At 37.1% G+C, this 24,729-nt stretch overlaps 1 protein-coding gene across 4 annotated transcripts in view; it reads left to right on the plus strand.

The window, feature by feature from the left end:
* Positions 1–24,729, plus strand: part of EXOC6 (exocyst complex component 6) — a 131,604-nt gene that overhangs the window by 49,579 nt on the left and 57,296 nt on the right. For all 4 annotated transcript variants that reach the window (XM_083363842.1, XM_083363843.1, XM_083363844.1 and 1 more), the window contains exons 6-17: positions 2,266–2,470; positions 3,314–3,469; positions 4,381–4,449; positions 8,666–8,749; positions 8,829–8,875; positions 10,403–10,523; positions 13,480–13,551; positions 14,758–14,855; positions 15,534–15,639; positions 17,622–17,731; positions 20,864–20,975; positions 21,796–21,930. In XM_083363842.1, the coding sequence (XP_083219968.1) occupies positions 2,266–2,470; positions 3,314–3,469; positions 4,381–4,449; positions 8,666–8,749; positions 8,829–8,875; positions 10,403–10,523; positions 13,480–13,551; positions 14,758–14,855; positions 15,534–15,639; positions 17,622–17,731; positions 20,864–20,975; positions 21,796–21,930 (1,315 nt within the window). The remainder of the gene's footprint in view (positions 1–2,265; positions 2,471–3,313; positions 3,470–4,380; positions 4,450–8,665; positions 8,750–8,828; positions 8,876–10,402; positions 10,524–13,479; positions 13,552–14,757; positions 14,856–15,533; positions 15,640–17,621; positions 17,732–20,863; positions 20,976–21,795; positions 21,931–24,729) is intronic.

Consider the following 24,729-nt stretch of genomic DNA (forward strand, 5'->3'; position numbering starts at 1 on the left):
TAATGAATAATTATAAATAAAAATGAATATTTCTATTTGTTTTTTGACATGATACATAATATAGTAAAATGTAATATATAATATACTATAACTTAATATATATAATATAGTATATAATATAATTATAACAATTCCTGGTGAGATACACCCTATAAGTCACATTCTTTGAGCTAACAATTTAATGTCTACATGTATTTATTGTATTAAAATTCAGGCTTTTTAATTATGTTGAAAGCCGCTTGGATATGCTAGGAAAAGAGTATAATATAGCCAAATGCTTTTGCTTTCATCCTCCTCTAATTATTATTTTATAAATCTTACTATCTTTCAATCTCTGTCTCCCTTAGGATCTATATATCACCAATATACTTTTTTGGTAACAATCTTATTAAGGATTACGTTATACAAATAAAATTAATACATTCTATACAGAGAATAAAAATATACAAAAAAGAAAGAAACCAATTGAAACTAAAAAAGTGAAGAAGTAAAAAAGAAAAGAAATTTTCCTCTTCTTCTCCAGCGAGTGTAATCAGTGTAACACCGTCTCTTTTTAAAAAAAGCTTAACGCCATTTCATTCCATGTCTCCTTCCATTCTCTATAATATTTTAAGACTTTATCCCTCCATCTTAATAATATTCGAATTACATTATTAATAGCAATAGCACTTAGACTTATATAGTGTTTTACAGCATTCTCTGAGTGGTTTATAATATCAGCCTATTGCTCCCAACAATCTAGGTCCTCATTTTACTAACCTCAGAAGAATGGGAGACTGAGATAACTTTGAGCCCATCAGGATTGGACTCCTGGTGGGCTCAGGAGAGTTAGCCTGCAATACTGCATAACCACCACTGCACCACCAGGACTCCTAATAAACCCACTTTAAATCCATCCTTTCACATTTATATCTCATTTTCTATTGAAATACCCCCACCTCATTTTCAAATAAAAATTTTAAAGCATTGTCATCCAATCTTAATCAAAAATCCATTAAACTTCACCAGAGATAACATTCCATCTTCACTTAACAAAATCCTTAAAACATTGTCATATAGTCCCAAACTGTTAAAATCCAGTAGACATTACCAGAAATAGCAACCCACTTATACTAACCTTGATCAAATAAACTGATTTTGTATTCTTTTTCTTTCTGTCAACAATCTTTAGTTCCCTCAAACAAAATCTAAATACCTACTTTTTCATATTTTCTTTATCTCTTCTCTCAGAATTGTTGGCATTCTAAAGTTTAAATTCAGTAAAGAAAAAAAATGTCCATATCGCTGTTCATATTTTCACTCTCACTTCTTACAAAATCTTCGACAATTCCAATGTCCCTTTTTAAAATCCATTGTAGAGAAGTTATCCACATCATTTTTCTGATATTCATATGTCTTTTGTAATTATCAAATCATCATCCAGTATCATTTGTAAATCAATTATTTTTCCTCTCTTTTTATTAGTTATCATTTTTAAATCTACATTCAGATCAATTTCAATTTTACTCAGTAGAACTTGCTCTTCATGAGTAAAATCTTCCAATTCTATAGTAGCAGATAGCATTATAATTATTTCACCCATTCAACACAAAAATACTTTAGAACAGACATGTCAAACTCACGATGTCACGTGATGTTGCGCAATGTATCGGGACGGTTTTGCCATTGCCGGCAATGGGATGGGGGTGGCTTCTGCATGACGCATCTGGCTCATGGGCCGGCACTTTGACACCCTTGCTTTATGGTAGCTATTAATATATTTATTTCCTTCTAGCGTCCTCTAGTGTCCAACTTCAGGGTTGTCTTATCAGTTATTTAGATATAAACAAAAATATTTCCCACAGGAAAAGGCCTTTTAATTAACTTCAAAGTCTTTAATTCAAATCCTTCTGAACCTTTAATCCATTACAATTTTCTAAAATCAGCACTGTATTTACCCTTTTGCTGTATATTCTGAAAAAATTCTTACAAAATTTTATTCTTACATAATTTTCTTTGTTAAATGATTGAAGAAGAATTCATCCAGCAAACACAATCAAACTTGAGGTTCCAAATGTTTTTAGTCTTTAATGAGGAGTAATTTTAAACAAACCTTCCGAAGTGAATCCAATGCCATTTTTTCCTCCTTTTCTTCTCCACTCTTATATGAGACTAGATTATTCAGGAATTTAGGCTGTTATTATTATTATTTTTGTTTAAAAAATATGCTTGCTATGTTCCCCCCCTTTATGTCTTAAAAAAGATGGTTTCTTGTTTTTCCCCTAGATATTATTCTGCTCTAAAAACAATGGAACAGCTAGAAAACATATACTTCCCTAGAGTTAGACAGTATCGGTTTTGCCAAATCATGATGGGGAACCTTCCAAAGCTTCGTGAGGAAATTAAAGGGATTTCCATGTCAGATCTGAAGGACTTCCTGGAGAGCATCCGGAAGCATTCAGATAAAATTGGTGAAATGGCAATGAAACAGGTAAACATCCTGAAATGCTCATTTTGTTATATGATTAAATAAAGCCTAGCTGCAACAATCAAATTTAGCTTTTGTTCCTATTCTCAGGGAACTTTCTCTGATAAAAGTATAGCATCCAAGTGCCTCTTTATTATCATTATGAATACGTATTTGCAAACACCACATGTCAGCCTTCCTTGCAGGAACATAGCCTTTTCCTACCCAATTTGAATGGTAAAATACACTTTTGCATCTAAATGGTAAAACTGGATGAATGAGATTCACATTGGTGGCATGCCAAAATAAAACCAGTGTAATCATTCTGGAAAGCCTCCATGTGTAACTCTAGTTATGCGACAAAAACTTTGGAGAGGGGTCTAGAATGGGGTGGATGTTTGTCTTTTTCCCATAAATGCTCTTTTAAAGGGATCTGTCAAAAATATTTGACCATGCTGGGCTCTTTTGCCAAGGGTACATTCTGTTGACCATCTGTAAAGTGGATGTGCTTGGATGGAGCCAGAGTGTTTTGTCAGATAAGGACTGAAGCTTTCATGTGCCCACTATATATATTTTTTCCTTCTTCCTTCTGTTCCTTATATCATCCCTCACTTCATTTGGGTTGGTTGAGGGAAGGTTTAGCAGCCTTCTTCCACATTTGTTTCCCTCATATGATCAGCTGCACAGCAAGTTTGCCACACTGCATCCACTATTTTGAAAATTGCTGAGGTCTGCTGGATCCAGCTAAAGCATTAGGAGACCACCTCTTCTGCTACTCTGCCCTAGTTATGACTTGCATTTGTTTCTTTGGAGGTAAAAGAGACCTCATGGATTATTTTCTTGATTGTATGTACTTTATTAATGCAGGCACAGCAGCAAAAAACTTTTAATACTGCTCTTCAGAAGCAGAGCAGTTTGTGCTGCGGAAAGAATGTATACATAAATAGCAATGGAATTGCAGAATCCAGGAGCGAAATAGTTTCAAAGCAAAACGTAGAAGATGAAGAAGAACACGAAGAGGAGGTATTTCAGTGGATTTTATTGTATTTTGATAGTTAGGTATGTCCATGGTAGACCAAGGTTCAACTGAGAAATAAGCAGACATTTGAAGTTTACGTTAAAAAATTCTGATATCAGATGAAACTTTTAAAAAAATGCTCATGGCACAAAATGCTATAATGCTTGATAAATATCATTCATATGAATTTGATTTAGCTGAATGTTTTATGCTACTCTTTCTAGTTATCAGGAAAGAGGAAAATGTGGGAGATTATCTCCATTTTGTCCTTCCTGGATAACAGCTTCAGTACATAAACTGTCAATAACTGTCAGTTATTGCAACAGTAACTGTCCTAGATTGAGATAATTTTGGGAAGCATCTTGAGCTTATTTCAGATGGAAAATCACAGAAAAGTCACAATAAAGAAAATGAAGTTTTGTTCTATTAGCATGAAAGATGTTTCTGTGACAAATGAATTTTACTGTATTCATAAAGGAAATCATAACCTAGTACATATGATCATTTTTGTTGAATTTATACAGCCCAAAATAAAGTGAGAAAATGCATAATTTATATACATACCGTTTAATACACTGGTTTTGTTTATTACTACAATTGCCCTTTTCATTCTTTATTAGCTTTAAGCTTTCACACACCAAACCCCAGTTTTGTTAGATTAAGGCGCCTTTGGGGAGGACTTTTATAAAGTGTATTATTTTATAATTGATGGAGCACAGCAGTAATCTTTTTAAATAAGTACTCTTTAGTTACCATAACAACCACGTAACTACTCGTAACAAAATTTTGCTCATAGAAAACAATATTGGTTTTCATTGAGCCTATTTAAATTTATGCTAAGTTTGCTTTGTAATATTATAGCTGATTGAATGTTATATTTTTGCCTGTTTTTTGGGGGGGGGATGCATTTTTACAGGTTTTGACTGCTCACGATCTGGTAGATTTTTCTCCTGTATATAGATGCCTACATATTTATTCAGTTCTGGTATGTATACATGAACATATGTATATATGTTATATATGAAACCCTTTTATTTGTATATATAAAGGAATGTACTGTATATATAAAGGAATGTACAGTCTAATAATAAATATGTGCATGCAATTTATTGCCTGCTAGTAATGCTTGCCTATTTAGTTGCAGCATTGTTTTTTCATTTGTAAAAAGAGTCCTTCGGGAAAGCGTTTGAGCCACTAGAGGCCCTTTTTTACAAGCAGGAAAAAAAATACATTCCCCCTCGTTTCCCCTCTCTTCTTAATTCCCATTGTCACCCCATGTACTGTTGCCTAATTTTCCAAAGCAACTTGGTGAAGACAGAGAAGGCTGCGTAAAAAGAAGAAATTAGCGACAAGGTTATCGGATGCAACTCTACAAAATTTGCTGAGGCTAAGTAATGTTTAGAATAGTCTCACTGAAAACAATGAGAGTCATGCTAGCTTAACATAAGTCACGTTGATGATAATGTGCATATTTTAAATGAGATTTGACCTCTGACAGGAGAGGGTATTCAATTCTTTCTTCCTATCCTGGCCCTGATCTAGGTTTGTAATCTTTTCTCTTGCATATGCTCTCTATTACACTTAACTGTGGGGAAGATTTAAGTTTTGAAATAACTTTTATATACAGTATTTTCAATTTTTATGAGGATAAGATAAAGGTAAAGGTTCCCCTGCACATGCGTGCTAGTCGTTTCCGACTCTAGGGGCCGGTGCTCATCTCCGTTTCAAAGCCAAAGAGCCAGCGCTTGTCCGAGGACGTCTCTGTGGTCATGTGGCCAGCATGACTAGATGCCAAAGGTGCACGGAACGCTGTTACCTTCCCACCGCAGTGGTCCCTATTTTTCTACTTGCATTTTTACGTGCTTTCGAACTGCTAGGTTGGCAGAAGCTGGGACGAGTAACAGGCGCTCACTCTGTTACGCGGCACTCGGGATTCGACCCGCCAAACTGCCAACCTTTTGATCGACAAGCTCAGCGTCCTAACCCACTGAGCCACTGCGTCCCTTTCTTTATGAGGATAAACACTGTTAAACAAGCAGGGAATCTCAGTATCCTGCTGAGTATAGGACTTTCTGCAGTTGATTGGATAGGAACACTAGACAGGTTAGGAGCTAACCTGAACCTAACCAGAGGTTTATGCAGGTCACATCTTACTGAGGAAAGCAAGAAATGTGCCCCTGATAGTCTCTTCATTGCTAACTCAGCGGCAAAACATCCCGAGATGATGCAGGATGATCCCTTGGTTCTTTATTCCAATCCTTGTTTTCTTGCAAGAAGGTTCACCATAAAGGCAACTAGGAGAATTTGTATAGGTAAGAAAGAGTCAGAGAGTCATCAGGATGATCCAGAAATTTGCTTAATGGCCAATACGTTTACTGGATGATAGGAATGGAAAACCTAAACCTGTGGAAGCATCCATGTTGGGGAAAATTACCCTTAAACTATTTTTGATCATTTGGAAGAGAGAGACTGCTTTATCTTCTTTTGCATAGACAACCTTTTGTCTGAAAGGGTTGGGCTAGAAGACCTTCCAACTCTATTATTCTGCTTACCTAATATCTGTTGTGGAACTAAGGACAATAAAATAAAGTTCCGCAATTTAAAAACATTTGATTCTGGTTACAGTGGCCTGGGCTTTTCCTTAGGGAAGGACAACAGGCAGATACTGTAGGTTTGGAGCACATCCAAAGCCGTTTGGTTGTCTATATATCATTCTGTCTCATAGTGGAAGCAATCCTATGCTACTATTTTTCCCAAACTATCGAACAATGCTTAATAGTTTTAGAATGAGCCATGGTTTGAAGTTAATGTCATTTCATGGCTTCTTCATTTTTATGGCTTGTTCTGAAGCTGTTTGCTATAGTTTCCCATTTTGGATGGAACAAGAAGCTATAGTTAATTACAGATTCATGCTTTATTACTATAGCATTTCCCAGCTGAATGTGCCCATCGTTTACAGGTTAATTCATATCTCAGTCTATTAAGCCAGTGTGTGATAGTATGAACTCTTACATGAATTAGCTAATCAATCTTTGGTTGCTGTTAGAAAAACAGTGATCTTAGATCTATCAGGTATAATGTTCCTATATGCTCCTCAAATATCCTGTTTCTGGCCCTCCAGTATTATACCTGATAGATCTAAAAGATCACTGAAAATGAAGAAGCCATGAAATGACATTAACTTCAAACGATGGCTCATTCTAAAACTATTAAGCATTGTTCGGTAATTTGGGAAAAATAGTAGCATGGGATTGCTTCCACTGTGAGACAGTATTATATATATATATATATATATATATATATATATATATATATATGTGTGTGTGTGTGTGTGTGTGTGTGTGTGTGTGTGTGTATGTATGTGTGTGTGTGTGTATGTATGTATGTATGTATGTGTGTGTGTGTGTGTATGTATGTATGTGTGTGTGTATGTGTGTGTGTATGTATGTATGTGTGTGTGTATATATATATATATATATATATATATATATATATATATATATATATATATATATATATATATATATATATATATATATATCTGGGTGAGGTATCATCATTATGCTGATGATACCCAGCTTTTCATCTCCACCCCGAACCAACCCAGTGATGCCCTGGACGTAATGTCCCGTTGCCTGGAAGCGGTGCGAATCTGGATGGGGAAGAACAGGCTCCAACTCAACCTGGCCAAGACCGAGTAGCTTTACATACCGGCATCTCGTACAGTTCAGGATATTCCACCTTTGGCTATGGGGGGAGAGGCGTTACCCCCCATTGATAGGGCACGCAACCTAGGTGTCCTCCTGGATGCACAACTCAGTTTAGAAGATCATATAGGAGTCGTGGCCAGGAGGGCATTTGCCCAGGTTCGCCTGGTGCACCACTTGTGCCCCTATCTGGACAGAGATGCTTTACGTATGGTCACTCATGCGCTCGTTACTTCCCGTGTTGATTACTGCAATGCTCTCTACATGGGACTGCCCTTGAAGACCACCCGAAGATTTCAGCTGGTGCAGAATGCGGCCACGCAGGTTGTGATGGGAGCATCCTGATACTCCCATATTACACCCCTCCTGCGTGAGCTGCATTGGTTACCGGTTGCTCTCCGGGTGAGATTTAAGGTGCTGGTTCTTACCTATAAAGCCCTTCATGGCTTAGGCCCGGGATACTTGCAGGACCGTCTGCTGCCAGGAACGACTTCCCATCGCCCTGTGCACTCACACAGAGAGGGCCTCCTCAGGGTGCTGTCAGCCAGACAATGTCGGCTGGCGACCCCCAGGGGGAGGGCCTTCTCTGTGGGGGCACTTGACCTGTGGAATCAGCTCCCCTCCGGATGGCCCCTGACCTGCAGTCCTTCCGTCGTGACCTTAAGACACTTCTTTTCCAACAGGCCGATCTGGACTGATGATAAGGGGTTTTAATATGGTTTTAACATTTTATTAGGGACGCGGTGGCTCAGTGGGTTTGGATGCTGAGCTTGTCAATCAGAAGGTCGGCAGTTTGGCGGGTCGAATCCCGAGTGCCGCGTAACAGAGTGAGCGCCTGTTACTCGTCCCAGCTTCTGCCAACCTAGCAGTTCGAAAGCACGTAAAAATGCAAGTAGAAAAATAGGGACCACTACGGTGGGAAGGTAACAGCATTCCGTGCGCCTTCGGCGTCTAGTCATGCCGGCCACATGACCACGGAGACGTCCTCGGACAAGTGCTGGCTCTTCGGCTTTGAAACGGAGATGAGCACCGGCCCCTAGAGTCGGAAACGACTAGCACGCACGTGCGGGGGAACCTTTACCTTTACTTTTTAACATTTTATTGGTTTTAGTTGGGGCTAGGTATAGTTTAATTTTTTCTTAATATTTGTATCCTATTTGTATTTTATTGTTGTTAGCCGCCCTGAGTCCTTCGGGAGATAGGGCGGCATATAAGTCCCAATAAATAAATAAATAAATAAATAAATAAATAAATAAATAAATAAATAAATAAAAAACCTATCTGGAACATTGATTTAAAGGAGTATTTTTAAAATAAAATGTCTCTAGTAAAACAGAATTGGACAGTACACGCAGTATACTGTATACTTGAAGTTATTAGTATCCCATATTTTAAAAAAGCTATTTTTCATATTCAGAAGTGTGGGGTCATTTATCATGAAGATATTTGGGAGAACAAAGAGATGTCTTAAATTGTGTATATTTTTTTGTTTAGGGTGATGCAGAAACATTTGAAAACTACTATAGAAAACAGAGGAGGAAACAAGCAAGACTAGTTTTACAGCCACAGTCAAACATGGTACTTGAATTTAAAAAAGAAAAGATTTATACAACCTCTCACATTCTTTCTGTTAAATGATTGTGTTCTTTTCTTACAGCATGAAACAGTAGAAGATTACAGAAGATACTTCAGTCAAATTGTAGGGTGAGTAAAGCTGCTACCTGTACTTATTATAGCTTTTCAACAGATTTGCATTTGCTTTTTTGCCTTATTTTTGCTATATTAACACTAGCAATTGATATTTTAAGATAGCAAGGAATAGGAACAGTTGTGCTCCTTTGCTTCTCCCATCATCATATATCAAATTAAATTTTCTTGAAAGTAAATAATGTGTGTATTAAAGAATTGGATCTATCAGATGTTAAGATCTTACAGCTTTGTTTGGAACTTTTGGCGGTAACTGGATTGAAGAAGATAGTACTAATTTAATTTGCCTATTAAGAAATGGGTTATGGGATGTTATTTGTTAGCTAAAAGGAAAGGAAGAGATCATGGAATTGTTTGCACTTGTCATGATGATCGTGGCATGTCAGAGCATGCACAGTATTATTGCACAAGATAACCCAGGAGTAAACACAGTGAACCATGGTCTATAGTAGATTGTGGTTTACTTACAATATCTACAATATCATATACTAGGAACAATATACATACATGTGCTAATACAGCAGGCTCCAACTAACCACAGTTATAGCAGGAAATGGAAGAGAGAGAGAACATCTGTGGAGTCCAACCCTAACCCTAACCCTTCCCTTTATACAAAGGCTCTTAAAGGGACACAGACCCTGCTGAGTCATTCTCATCATTACATCTTACATTACATAAGCTGGTTAGCTGTTAAATCATTACCTTGACATGGCAAGTCCCTTTCTTGCAAAGGGAGGGGTTTTTTAATTCATTTTTTTTCTTTTTTCTGGAACTTTTTTCTCTTTCTTTTTTAGTTGCATTATCTTTTATTGTTCTATTCAGACCTTTTAAGAATATTTTTTAAATATAAAGAATTGGATCTTTAGGGTATAGAGACTGTTGATGCCTTAGTGACATATTCTTTCTAAGGCTGCTGACAATTATCATATTTCTACTACAGCATCCCAGAATTTACAGGCTGACGTTGCATAGTCTAAAAAACACGAGCCTTATGCACAGCAACTGTGACAGCTATTGTTAAGCAAAAAACGCTGCTCCCTTCTTAAATAGCAATTGACTGAATCTCTCGTTTATGAGCATCCATTGATTGCCAAGATGTCTTCAGTCCACTACAAGCCAGCCCATATTCAGGTGTTGGTTTTCTGTTGATTTATAATAAAGTTCACAGTCTAGGCAATCAGTCCTGCCTTCCCTTCCCACAATCTTGCTATGTTGAATGCATGAACAAAAAATATGCTCTCCCGCTGAGGTGCGGTCTGAGGGGTTAAACGTCTACATTTATTACTGTATCTCAGATTTACTTTTCCTAATCAAATGGCGAAATGTGGGTTTCTTCACACATTCCCTTTAGTTAAGCACTAAAGGTGCGAATGGGACCGACACTACAAAAGTTTGGGAAATGGCTAGTGTAGCCTCCAGGTTTGGGGGCTGAGGATGAAAGCGGGAGGAAAAGGGAGAGCAGAGTGCTTTATTGCCCTTTATCCCTTATGTCACACTGATTCCACTATTTCTCATCCTGTTCAGTTTTTTTGTCGTGGAGGATCACATTTTACACGCAACCCAAGGATTAATCACAAGAGCTTACACAGATGAACTTTGGAACATGGCACTTTCAAAGATTATCGCTGTCCTTAGAACTCATTCAGTAAGTGAACTGGTTTTTTTTCTTTTTTTCTTTTTTTTTTGACGCTTCCCTTTAAATTTACTTACTTAAGACCCTGTAGAGTATGTTTAGAGGAAGGAGAATGTGGGGAAGGCTTGCGGTGGTGGTGGTGCAGAATGCAGGTCTAACATGTGGAGGGCGGGGGAGGTATTGGTAATTAAAAATTGCTCAGATTTGGGAGGGAGCCCATGAAGCCTTTGTTTATCCTTGCACTATCTGGCTTTGAGTCACAGCCGTGGGCTATCTGCATAATCCCCCCAGCTGATTTACAACTCCCCAGGTCTTCCAAACTCTTCTTAGTCTGAACAGTTTAGAATATGCAGAGTTAATCTGCTCTTATTATTGCAATCTGTCCTAATTAGTTTCAACTGACCTCTTTATTAGGTCAGAGTGAATTAGTTTAGCATTGAAAATAGCACCAGGAAATAGTTTCTCATTATAATTCCAAACTTTTTCCCAAAGTAAACTTCCCCGGCCAAACTCTTAGCCTTAGGACAGCTCTAAATTGTAACAGAGTTGTACACTAGCTACTGGACCTTATTAGCTGTTCTTGGGTTGGGGAATTATAAAACAAGTGCCATATAGTCTTACCAAGTTATCTTTTCCTAATTATTTGCATTTTTTTGCCTATAAAAGAATAAAAGAACAAAAATTGCTAATAGCTGGTGGACTTTTATTGTGACAGTTTGTTGGTAAATAGAAGCAAATGGTTATCTAACATAAACCCAGACTATTTCTTTTGTTCATTTATCACATTTATGTAGCCACCCATCTAACAAAATGTGACTGTGGGCAGCGCACAAACATAACACCCATTAAAAACTACATAAAAATCTACAAGGAGTCAACCATAAATAAAATAAACATATAAAACCCAAGAATGTGGGAGAACAACCATCACTTGACCTCACACAGCCACCTTGCAGGCTCCCTATAGATACCCAAGGCTGATGAAAAAAGCATATGTTAAGTGCCTGAAAAAAACGTGTCTTAAGGCTAAGTATGTATACGGAAAACATGTATATAGAAAAGCCCACACATGTTCATGCCATATTTTTCAAGTTGTTTTCTATCATCAATAACAGAAATAGCAGATGACAGAATCAGGCCAATCTTATCTGAATTTTACTCAGAAACTAAGGAGAGTTAGATCTGGTTAATCCTTAGAAGGGAGACCACCAGGGGATCCCACATATCCAAGCTAGAGTGGGAAGATAAAAAAAAGCATTCTTTAAGAAGAGAACCTCTAAATTGCCAAGCAAACTGCATGAATGTGGGTATGCAGTCACCGCTAATCAAGCTCAGAGATTATCTTAAATATTGTTATAGTTTCTACTTAAAGAAGAAATTGGAGTAGCCAACATTTACATCTGAAATTTAGTGATGGGGAGCAAAATGAGAGGTAGAGCACTTTTTCAGAAACTGACTTAAATACCAACATGAGTGACTTTAGAAGAGTATCAGGTAAATTAATAGTGAATAAGATTTTACTGGTCTACCATAGAGAGCGTCCTCTCGTATGGTATTGTGGTTTGGTATGCTGGTCTGACAGCCGCGGACAGGAAAGTATTACAGAGGGTAGTGAGCACAGCACAAGACATTGTGGGCTGTTCCCTGACACCACTGGATGACATCGCCAGGGCTCGTTGCCTTGGAAGAGTGAGGAAGATTCTCAGGGATGACTCACACCCTGGACGGTATCTCTTTACTCTACTACCATCCGGTAGGAGATATAGGAATATAGCCAGCCGTACCAACAGGCTGAAGAACAGCTTTTATCCGTGGGCTGTTAGGCTTTTAAATGGGACATAATCTTATGCAGAATTGACTTGGGAGGCCGGTGTGTGGTGTAGTTGGTTCACATGGTGTGGTGGGATGGAGGGTTTGTTGTCACTGTGTGTTGGGGGGAGAGAGCATGGGGGGGGGAGGCTCAGTTAATCTCAATGTACACATGTTGTACTTTGACAATAAAGGTTTATATAATTGTGGGTAGTTTTTAGCCACGAGGCATAGATAGATAGATAGATAGATAGATAGATAGATAGATAGATAGATAGATAGATAGATAGATAGATAGAAAGATAGATAGATAGATAGATAGATAGATAGATAGATAGATAGATGATAGATAGATAGATAGATAGATAGATATAGATATAGATATAGATATAGATATAGATATAGATATGGATATAGATATAGATATAGATATAGAGAGAGGGGGGAGGGAGGGAGGGAGGGGTGTGTGTGTATGTATATCTCAGACAAACACTTCTCACATATTATTTATGAGGAATATCTATGGAGATTCTCAATCATCATGGTTGTTCCAAAGATGCTTTTCAAAAGGCAATTAAACTTTCTTGGGTTTTTCCTTGAAAACATTTCACTTCTCATCCAAGAGGCTTCTTCACTTCTGGAACTGAAGAACAGAACTGAAGAAGTTTCTTGGATGAGAAGCAAAATGTTTTCAAGGAAAAAAAACACCAAGAAAAAGATAAGCAGAAGAAAGTCCTATTGCCAATATGCTCTGCTTGTAAGCTTCCCAGGAGCCTCTGGTTGGCCACTTTTGGAACAGAAAGCTACATTGGAGAGGCTTTTAGGCTGATCCAGCACGAATCCTCTTCTATTATCTTCGTTTGCTAGTTAAGAGATGATAGCAAGAAAACCCTAATAAAGGTTCTTTCCTTAGAAAGGGGAAAAAAAGGTGGAGAAACGGTGCCCAGATTTCTCTGGTTTGCTTCTTCCTGTTCTCTGAGTTCAATAGAAAATTACAATATTGTTCTTACTTCTCCTTTAAAAATAAATAAGTCCATACACTATTGTTGGAAATACACCCATTAGTAAGCTTTACAGCTATTGAAAACGAGCAACACATTAGTAGACAAACATTAATTTGCTTAATTTCTTAAGCGTAATCTGATATTTTAATTTTCAGTCCTACTGCACTGATCCTGATCTTGTCCTGGAGCTGAAGAATCTGATAGTTGTCTTTGCGGATACTTTGCAGGTTGGTAACATGCTGGTATTTCAGGCATGGAATGTCTATTTACTGTATCCTTTCCTTATTTGTTTAACTAGATTCAAGAAATACTTGCCTTAAAATTGAGCATAAACTAATAATGTCCTTAAACATAGAAAAGGCATTAAAAAAATAAAAAGACAAGAGACTGGCAAACAAGACATATGTGTTTTCAGTAACATTTGACTTGTCCTAACCTGGTATCATCTAGATTTGTTAGAACAACAGTAGTGGGATTCCCATTCAGCAAAATCAAAGCTCCGGGAGAATACTAAGGATTGCAGTCCCAATCTTTCTGAATATTTATTTATTAGATATATATTCTGCTCTTCACTCAGGGGCTCAATATGTGGTACAAGTAATAGTCCTTTTTTCCTCCCATCCCTCAGTTTGTCTACAATTGGCCTTGTAGATCAACATTATAAGCAAGAAACAAATATCCTACGCTCAAATATGGTGAGGTTAGGGTAGCTGCTTATAAGCCCATACTCTATATTAGGCTTCTGTAATCCCTTTGGCTTGCCTGGGCCGCACAGAGTGAAGAGGAATTGTCTTGGGCTGCGTATACAATATATAAGATAGTTATGTATATAAACACACATCATCCTGTTAAAAATTTACGATCTTGTGGGGTCACATTACTAGCTGTGGGTTGAACGTACGTTGTATATCATTTGATAGGAAGAGAATGAACTGATATTTATGCCGGAATGGCAAAGTAGATTAATGCAAGAAATATATAATAGCATATTAATTGAAGGAGAAGGTTGAACTTTTCATAGGGAACCCCTTCCTTTCTCCTCGTCCTCCCTCCTCCCCCCCCCCCGTTTCTGTTCACGTATTCAGATAATCGTGGTAGAGGACTTGGCTCCTATGTTGTATAAAGAACAGGGTGAAGGAAAGTGGTATCCATTCATTCCTTCATTACAAGAGCTCCAACATTACCATATGAAGCAGGGCAGAGATAAATGAGAAGCTGTGGAAAAGAAAAGAGATTAGAGCAAGCTTGCTTTGGGAATGAGGAGGAAAGAAAGTCCCCAGTGGAGTATTGAATGGGGAAGAGATTGTGGTATGCTGACCTTTCCTTGCAAAAACAAGGAGGGATACAGGCCTCAGACTTCTCAGTTTTGTAATATTATATGCTTGCTTCTGTTTGCACCTTTGAAATATTCTTTTATTTTCCTGTTTTGCTAGGGTTATGGTTTCCCCGTCAACAGACTATTTGATCTTTTATTTGAAATAAGAGACCAGTACAATGAGACACTTCTTAAAAAGTGGGCTATATTGTTCAGGTGAGCATTGCAAGATAAGAAGAAAGTCTTTCCATATAACAGCCACTTTTTGGTTTTATTTTTAATGGCTAAATATTTGAAGATTTCATTATCCAACTTTTGTAGTGGTATTTGTTTTCTGAAATGGCAACAACTTAGAAATCTCAACATTTCTGACAGACTGGATAGGAACGTAATTTAAATTTGAGGCTTTATTTATTTGATAATTCCATGTGTTTATTTTGTCTATCTGTCTGACAAACACACACACACACACACACACACACACACACACACACACAGAGGTTACTTATTGCTTTGATTAATATACCATGACCACTAGTCCTATATTATGGGGATTTCAACTTAGTGTAGTATAATAAGTTTACATTTCCATATGAAGCTGCTTCTTTTTGATTGTAGCTTCACAAATATTTGTTGATTAGTGTGTTATGAGTTCTTGTGTATCCAGACTAACAATTAATTGCAGCTGGGATACTTCTTGCCCCCTTTTCTAGCTATACTTTACAGCACTTTAAATCACCGACATTTTTGACATCAGAATTTACAAATGCATAATTTTCCTTTTGCAAGAAATGCAATGCAATAAAGCTTAACCCTGGCTGGATTGTGCCCATCTATGTCATTATATTTTGTACTTGAACTGTATATTCCTAACTAGTTCCTTAAATTCTGCAGGGATATTTTTGAAGCAGATAATTACAGTCCAATTCCTGTATCAAATGAGGAAGAGTACAAACATGTGATTAGTAAATTTCCTTTTCAAGATCCAGAACTTGACAAGGTAAGAGAACTTAGTGGCATATTAGTTTTTGTCTGGTTAATTCCAATAATGAATGAGACTGTGGTGTGCCAACATTCCCTTCTATTGGGACCATATATGGGTGTCAGGTACTCCAGAAAGCAGGCAAAGCACTAATCATGTTACCTAGGTGGGTAATGAAACATCTGCATGCAAACAACCAAGGTTAGGAAGTACACAGGACTCCACATGTTAGATTTTAAAACTAAGGAAAAGTGAATATATTCAGATTTACATGCTCTTGTCTCCTCTTTTTTCATGCACAAAACAAGATTTTTATTTCAAGAATATTATTAAATTAAAATAAATAAACAGGAAAATGTAAGTTTCAACAGGATTGAGAATAGCATAGAAGTGGCTGCATTTTTTACTTCTAAATAATGGCAAACTAGATTACTATCGTAACTGAAAAAAGCAGCAAGCTAGTTTGATTGAATCATATCTTCATCATCAACCAGGACCTGTTTCTAGTGACCTGATTTACTCATTGGTTGCTTAACTGTGGTAGTAGAATAAATCACAATTGGTTGAGTTCAAGTGGCACATTAAGCACAAACTCTTTACAAACTGCAACGGTGAGGGTCACACAGTGTCCTAACCCAGCAGATTTTACTGTAGCTTAGTAGCTTATTGATATATGACATGGGACTTCAGGCCATGTGTATCCCTCTAAAGCAGACATGTCAAACACAAGGCCCGGGGGCCAGATCCGGCCCGCGAAGTGGTTTCATGTGGCCCGCGAAGCCATCCTGGAAACAGTGAGGGAATGGCCCCCACTGCCTTGGCCCTGGCCCAGAGACCCTCCTTCTGCCAGAGACCCTCAGATCTGTCCCACTCCTGCCCAGGCCCCCATAGGCACCCTTGATGTGAATGATGTAGAGCTGGCCACGCCCACCCAGTAGGCCATACACACTCTAGCCACGCCCATCCAGCAGGCCACGCCCACCCTGGCCATACCCACTCGGCCCCTTGAGGGCAACCGCAATGCTGATGCGGCCCTCCATGAAATTGAGTTTGACACCCCTGTAAAGCCTTAGTTGTGGCTTTCCACATCTCCAAAGGTTAGTACCAAATTTTAATGGAGGACATGGAGGAAATTATTAAAATGTGTAAATAAGCAACTTAACTAGGTACAAGTTAAATTCATAACTTACGTACATAATCAGGCGTTATATATACAGGTAATCCCCGACTTACGGCCACAATTGAGTGCAAAATTGAGACATTACTTAAATGAGTTCTGCTCCATTTTATGACCTTTCTTGCCACAGTTAAGTGAGTCAGTTGTTAAATTAGTAACACGGTTGTTAAGCAAATCTGGACTCCCTATTGACTTTGCTGGTCATTGACCCTGGGACACTGCAACTGTCGTAAAGTACAAGTCAGTTGCCAAGTGTCTGAATTTTGATCACATGACCATGGGGATGCTGCAAAAAGTGTGAAAATGTGAAAAATGGTTATGTCACTTTTTTTCAGTGCCATTGTAGCTTTGAACGGTCACTAAATGAACTATTGTAAGTCGAGGACTATCTGTATATAAAACTTTAGATAAACAATAATAGAATCATGTAACTAAGTTACAACCAAATATAATCAATCTTCCGGTTGAGCTCCGGATGGCGCCTGACCTCCGCTCCTTCCGGCGCGATCTCAAAACCTACCTTTTTGAACAAGCTGGCCTGGCCTGATGGGATGGGGTTGGGTTGTATTAATCTGTTTTAATCTATTTTTAATGTGTTTTAACTTATTCATGGGCATTTGTTTAATCGTTTTTATTTTTTGTATCTTGTTTTTTAATATGTATTGCCCTGTTCACCGCCCTGAGTCCTCCGGGAGAAGGGCGGTATACAAATAAAATTAATAATAATAATAATAATAATAATTTAGATTTGAGTTCAGATCGTTTTTTACTTGACCCGTTTTGAAATACAGTACGACATGGAAAATCTGTTTTGCTTCCACAGCACCGTTTTCCAAAGAAACTTCCAATGTCACAGTCAGTGCCTCAGATTTATATCCAGGTTAAAGAATTTATTTATGCAAGCCTTAAATTTTCAGAGTCACTTCATCGGAGGTAAGCATTGATAAAATCAGCGTCTGTATAGTAAATTTAATTGAGTGTGTTTTGTTTGTGCTTCAAGACAATCAGAAACTAAAGGGGTATATGGTTGCTTTGTAATATGTCTCATGTTTGGTTTCAGAAAGTCCTATGCTGAATCCTTAGCATTTAGCTGTGAAGGATTCCTCTTTAAAATGCCAGTATATATAGCCAGGCATGAGCTGGATTAATCATCTGTGTAAGAAATAGGCAGTTCCCTAATTTATCCTCACTGTTCCTGTTTTTGTGTTCCTATTTGCATTGCATGCAGTGTTAGAAGTTGCTTTTTATTTTATAACAACAACAACAACAGCAATAATAATAATAATAATAATAATAATAATAATAATAATAATAATAATAATAATAATAATAATAATGTTGGAAGGGATCTTGGAGGTCATCTAGTCCAACCCCCTGCCTAGGCAGGAAACCCTATACCATTTCAAACAAATTTATTTTGTTTTATTTGTAGAGCTAAAAACAATTCAGTCTGAAATAGAAGTTTTTTTTTAAAAAAAGACATATTGATAGAGTAAGGTAAAAATTAATTATAATGTCAAATTGCAAAGTACAGAAATTAAAATCCGTGTAAGACCCATAAAATTGCAATCAATTTTGTAACCAATAATGAATGCTTTGTTTAATTAGGGTAGATAACTATGAAAGGACACAAGTGAAGGTAGTCCTTGCCTTACAACCACAATTGAGCCTAAAATTTCTGTTGTCAAGTGAGGCATTTGTTAAGTGAGTTTAGCCCCATTTTATGACCTTTCTTGCCAGGGTTGCTAAGTGAATCACTGCAGTTAATAAGTTAGTAACCCAGCTGTTAAGTGAATCTGGTTTCCTTGTGGACTTAGCTTGTCAGAAGGTCGCAAAAGGCGATCACATGACCTTTGGACAAAGCCATGGTCATAAGTGTGAACCAGTTGCCAAGCATCTGAATTTTGATCACATGATTATGGGGATGCTGCAAAGGTAGTAACTGGGAAAAATAGTCAAGATGCTTATTAGTGCCGTTGTACTTTTGAATGGTCACTAAATGAACTGTTGTAAATCTATGATACCTGTACTCCTAGGAAGTTTTTTTCCCATTAGGTTATACAGATTTTTTAGAAAAAGTAATAGATATTCAAATACTTTCCTCCCCCCACGCCACTCTCTCTCTCTCTCTTCCCCCCCCACTCACAAATGCAGATCAGTAGAAAGGAATAAAGCTTTGTTCTTTTGTTGTTTGAATAAATTTCAAACTTTACTTTTAGTAATATATTTGTATTAAAAAAGTCATTCTTGGAATATTGAGAAATTCATTTTCTGATAGGTAGAACACACTACAAAGGAGCATTTACTCCACTTTTCAAAGGCTTCCATTTTCATTAATCTCAAAGCATTACTTGCCTTTAATTGGATGGAATGTGTAGTTCTTTGCTTGTTGAAATCTGGAAACTATTTCAGTTTGTTGTCAAGCTGTGCCTAATGTTGACAATGGTAAATTACTCCCCTTTCACAAATACTGAGCTAATAAGGCTTCCTAATCTCCATCTCCAAACAGGAATTCATTAATTATGCAAATTACTCTTTACAAATATATGCTATCAGCTAGAGTTCAAATTACATAAATACACATACTAAATTTTGTCAAATTATTAACAAATATTAGCTTGTGTGAAATCCAGGCCTTTGTGGCAGTTAAGCAAACATACTTGATTACATGTGTGGACAAATATAAATAACAAATGTGTTTCTGTAGAATATTGTATCCACATCATGAAAATAATTTATGTATTATCATGCTTCCAGAAGGATGGGGCAACAAATTATGTAAATTAAATTAAGTCTTAGGAACTTCAGTAAACACTCTTTGATATTAATACACAAGAGCCTTCCAAAATGTTATGCTTTCCATCTTCCTTGGACTTTTGGCAAATCACATGTGCTAGCTTTTAGATTTTGCAGGTAGAGAAAAGATTAACTCCTTGTGGTTAGTGTTAGCTTCATATTAAACCAGTGTAACGATTGAGTGATGATGTAGTGATAGTGTAGCAGTATTTTTGATGTGCTAATTTTAGTACGCCTCTTGTAAGTTTCTATTGGTGTTCCATTTAGCTTTGGGAAAACCAAACTAATTAATTTTCCAGGTAAATCCAGTTGGCTTCTGCATCACACAGAGCATTGCCACATAGATTCATCATCTTTCCACTGAAGCTGTGGAGCAGAGCATCTTAATTTCCTCTCCTTGACCTGTCAGTGGCATGTCTATTCTACAACAGTTGACTTTTTCCGCCTTCTCATTATGTAATGCTAAGCCACGGAGCAAAGATGGGGTGTAGTGGCCTGTGGAGAGTGCTGGCAGCACATAATGGGAAAGATAGTGACAGTTGGTGGAGGCTGTGCAGAATCCCCAAAATGAAGAAGGTAAAAGTCAAGAGTCACGTGGAAAAGGTTTAAATTTCTGCAGGTTGCTCTCCGGAGTAACTAAAACAATATACAGGTAGTCCTCAACTTACAACAGTTCATTTAGTGACCATTCAAAATCAAAACAGCACTGAAAAAGTGACTTATGACCGTTTTTCACACTTAACAACCGTTGCAGCATCCCCATGGTCACGTGATGAAAATTCAGGTGCTTGGCAACTGACTCATATTTATTATGGTTTCAGTGTCCCGGAGTCATGTGATCAGCTTTTGCGACTGCCTTACAAGCAAAGTCAGTGGGAAGACGGATTCACTTAAGAACCGTGTTACTAGCTTAATAACTGCAGTGATTCACTTAATAATTGTGGCAAGAAAAGTCTTAAAATGGAGCAAAATTCACTTAACAAATGTTTCACTTAGCAAAAGAAAATTTGGGCTCATTTGTGGTCGTAAGTCAAGGACTACCTCTATTGGTCGCAAAATGTATCTATATAGGGTGGGATATGGAGTTGAAGACTGGTAAGGATATCTGTTAAATGGAAAGCTGTTCTCCAAGACAATCAACGTGCCAAGAGTTATATTGACACTGGGTTATAATCAGGTGGTAGGAAAGAAACAATGCTGCATGTTTATTTAGTAATTGTATATGCAGTGTGTTCATCTGTTTTCAGAGTATCTCATTTTTTTCTGCAGTTCAACAGAGATAGATGACATGCTTAGAAAATCTACAAATTTATTGCTGACTAGAACTTTAAGCAGTTGTTTACAAAACCTCATTAAAAAACCTCACATAGGTTTGACAGAGGTAAGTGTTGAGATGTGTTTTCTAAGATTCAGTACGTTGACAGGGGCTTTTGAAACTTTTTCAGTAGTTCAGGGACTTCCAAACCTTTTCCTTGGGAAGGATGCGATTTCCCCAGAACTTTTCAAAGAAAATCAGGAATTGTGGATAAGTTGGTTTAAAATACACCTTGGTATTAGTTATGCCTTGCTTGAACCTGTGCCTCCCCAGGGGGAATTTTCAGGTGATTTAATATGTTAAATCTGTAGTGCTTGATAGACTCCTTGTGTAGGGTAGATTCCATTTACCACGACTCCAGTCCAAGTAAATGGTGAAAAAATAATATAGGAAAGTATCCCCAAAGTGCTTTTTCACGAGGCAACTGGTCTTTCTTCAAAAAAACAAACAAGAAAGTCCAGTTCCCTCGTGAAAAAGCACCTTTGGGATAACTATGACCTGGATGACTGAGAATCCCAATAGACATAGGAAAGTATGTGCTATCCAGCATAAAGGTATTCTGTAGGGAACAACTTAAGGTTTTCTTAGTGGATATATAAGTGTAAAAAAGATTTCCTGAAGCTAGAAAATGTTCACACATAATGTTCACAATGGGAGTTTTTTCATACATTGGTATTCCACATTAAAATGACAATCGGTCTTTAATACAGACATGCCTGTTTTGTTCTAATCAATCCATTGCATGTTATATGTTTGTTTTTGTGTTATATACTTCTGTTTGGGAGGGGGCTCCATAATTATCAGTGACTTAAATCTAATCTGAAATTTTAAAAAGGGACTTTATCAGAATTGGTTCTTATATCTTTGTCTTCACATTTTTTTTAAGCTGGTGCAAATTATCATAAACACGACACATTTGGAACAAGCATGTAAATACCTTGAAGACTTTATAACTAACATTACAAATATTTCCCAAGAAACTCTCCACACAGCAAGACTGTATGGTCTTTCAACATTTAAGGTACGTAAGTTGTAATCAGTTTTCGAGTCCCTGTCTAAACAGCCAAATTCTTTATTTCTAGATATCGTGTTTTATGTGCAGTTTATAAATGTGTGAATAACAGTACCCAAACATACTAGGTAAAGTGACTCAGCATCACAAAAGTTCCAAATAGTTATCTTTTTTTCTTTTAATCCCTTTAATCCCTTACTTCGGGATGGGGTTGTGGGTGACTGATTGAACTGAGCGTTTGCTAGCCAGATGCCCTTCCTGACACCTATGCAGAGTTTGCAGCAGACGATTACTGAGAAATATCTGCTGCTACTTAGGATTGCCTCCTGATTGTGAGGCGAGAGCTCTACTCTAGGCCGCCACACCACTCACCTATAAAGAGTACATTAACTGAAATAGGTGATATTAACTTAAGTACATCATTGTAATGATATAAAAATAATCACTTTAGAGTGCTGCTTATTTTAAAATAACTTAATCTCATTAAATTAATCCACGGTGAACTATATATATTACATTGGAATGATGAGGTCATATTTGGGAGGAGGCACAACTAAAATGTGCGTGTGCTCATCATCTTCAGTTACACCTATACGTTTCTCAAGCTTGATTATACATGTTGATGGTTCATCCAGGTATTTTCATTAGGAAAGACATAGCTTTGTGAAGTTTCCAACAGAGGGGGGGAAAAACACAAAAAGAGAATGTCAGGTATATAGGCGTTTATGTCTTTTGCTTATTTGACAATAAATTTAAACCAGTGTATATAGGCTACAGTTATTACACAGGCACGTATTACCGAGTTTCCTACATTTGTCCCACTATAGTTAGTCCTCAACTCATGACCATAATTGAGTCTGGCATTACAGTCATAAATTGTGGCAGTTGTTAAACAAGACACTATGTGTTTGCTTCCAATTTTATTGTCTTTCTTTTTTCCAGTGGTTATTAAGTGAACCCTTTGGTTGTTAAGCAAACTCATTATACACAGTGGATATTTTTTGCCCAAAACTGGAACGAAACACAGGCTTTCCAGCAAAAAATACTGAAAATCTTGCTCATGTGATCATGGAAGGCCCAAATGGTTGTAAATGCAGGCCGATTGCCAAGTGCTCAAAATGTGATTGCAGGTCTGAACTTTGAAACTGGGTCATAAGTAGCCCTGGGGAGGCCCATCTGTAACTTTGAACGGTTGCTAAGTGACCGGTTATAGGTTGAGGATTACCCGTGTTGGAAGAAGATTAGTATTTTGGGTATTCATTTCTGGCTCTCTGATCTCTGGTACTAGTAGTGTCTCCAGGTAAGTATAAAGCAATGACTGAAAGCAAAAAATCATTTCATATACACTCGGATATAAATGAGCTTGGGAAGGACTTAATAGTGGATAAAAAATGCAAAATCCAATCTAAAAATCTGGCTGACTGTGTGATTAACCATAAAAAATAATAAGGAATTCATGACCCCTTTAGAGACTATAAAACTAGGCTTATAAAACTTCAGACAGCTAAGTTTAACTATACTGACTTAGAAGTAAGGCCCTCTCTGTTTAGTAAAATTATTTCTACTAATTAAATGTATATAAAAGTTCAGATAGGTTCCTACAGGAGATTTATGCAAGGAGTGTATATCTTTTTATCAGTTCATATCTTTTTATCAGTTCATAAACTTACTCATGACCTCATCCTATCATCGTAGTTTCGAAACCATCCATTTCAAATGTAGTTTGTCATGTCATATTGTTTTGAGAAGATTCAAAGTTTATATTCTTTGGCCTGGTGGAATTAGCCGCATGGTTTGTTGGGTCCTAACCCCAACATAGGTATTATTTTAATACTTTAGATAATGATCTGTGTTTACTTTAGATAATGATCTGTGGAATAACAATGCAAAAAAGTATCCTACGTTTCTCATTTCTGAACCTATTTGTACAAATTTGGAATGTTTTCTTTCACTGACTTTTTTTAAAAGTACACAGAAACAGCCATCAGTTAATTCCCTAACAATTACATCTTAAGTTTCAAGTAATTGCCTTACTGTGTATACACCCAAACAGGGCAGGATTTTACAGACCAACAAACTAAAAAAGGATTATTCCCACTGAGAGTAATTCTGTCTTCAGCACTTTTATTTTGTAACTAAATCTAAAACGATACCTATCAAATTCCAGCATTAGTCTCTATCATCAAGGTTAAAAGAAGATAGGGAGGATAAAAAAAATGCTCAAGGGATTAGTATCATGCCTCTTGTATTTTCTGCCTGGAGAACATTTAGTTACGATTACCATGTGACCATTTGTGAATGTTATAACTAGGGCAAATGGGAATTGTTAACACAGCAAAGTTCAGAAGAGCTTGTCATATATTCTCTGTTAAATCCCTTTTCTTCATGGTGCTCTATGGACCCTGGCTTACAGCTCTCTTGCCTTCAGTTTAGACACCTGGTGATAAGAGATGAAGTAGAAATGCTCCATGGTCTTTTGAAGTGGATTTGCAAGACTTGCCCAAAGGGACTTTTCTGTAGCAGCATTTAAAGACATCAGAAACAGTTCCCAAGTTGTGTATTTTGGTAATCAAAATTTCACACAAACTTTCCTTTTAAAAATGATGGATTTGAAGGAAGGTACCTTGTAAAAGTTATGTAGATAAAATAAGGTGGTTACATTTTTTTAAAAAGTGCCTGTGTTAGGGGAAAAATGCATTGAAAAATCATATTATGGAAATTGTCCCATTTTTAAAAAATAAATAAATAAAGGACCTGTGGGATTTTGAGGAAAGTCCCCAAAACTATTCATATTTGTGAAAAATTGCC

Source organism: Vipera ursinii (assembly GCF_947247035.1).
Source record: "Vipera ursinii genome assembly, chromosome: 5".
Classification (NCBI taxonomy): Eukaryota; Metazoa; Chordata; class Lepidosauria; order Squamata; family Viperidae; genus Vipera; species Vipera ursinii.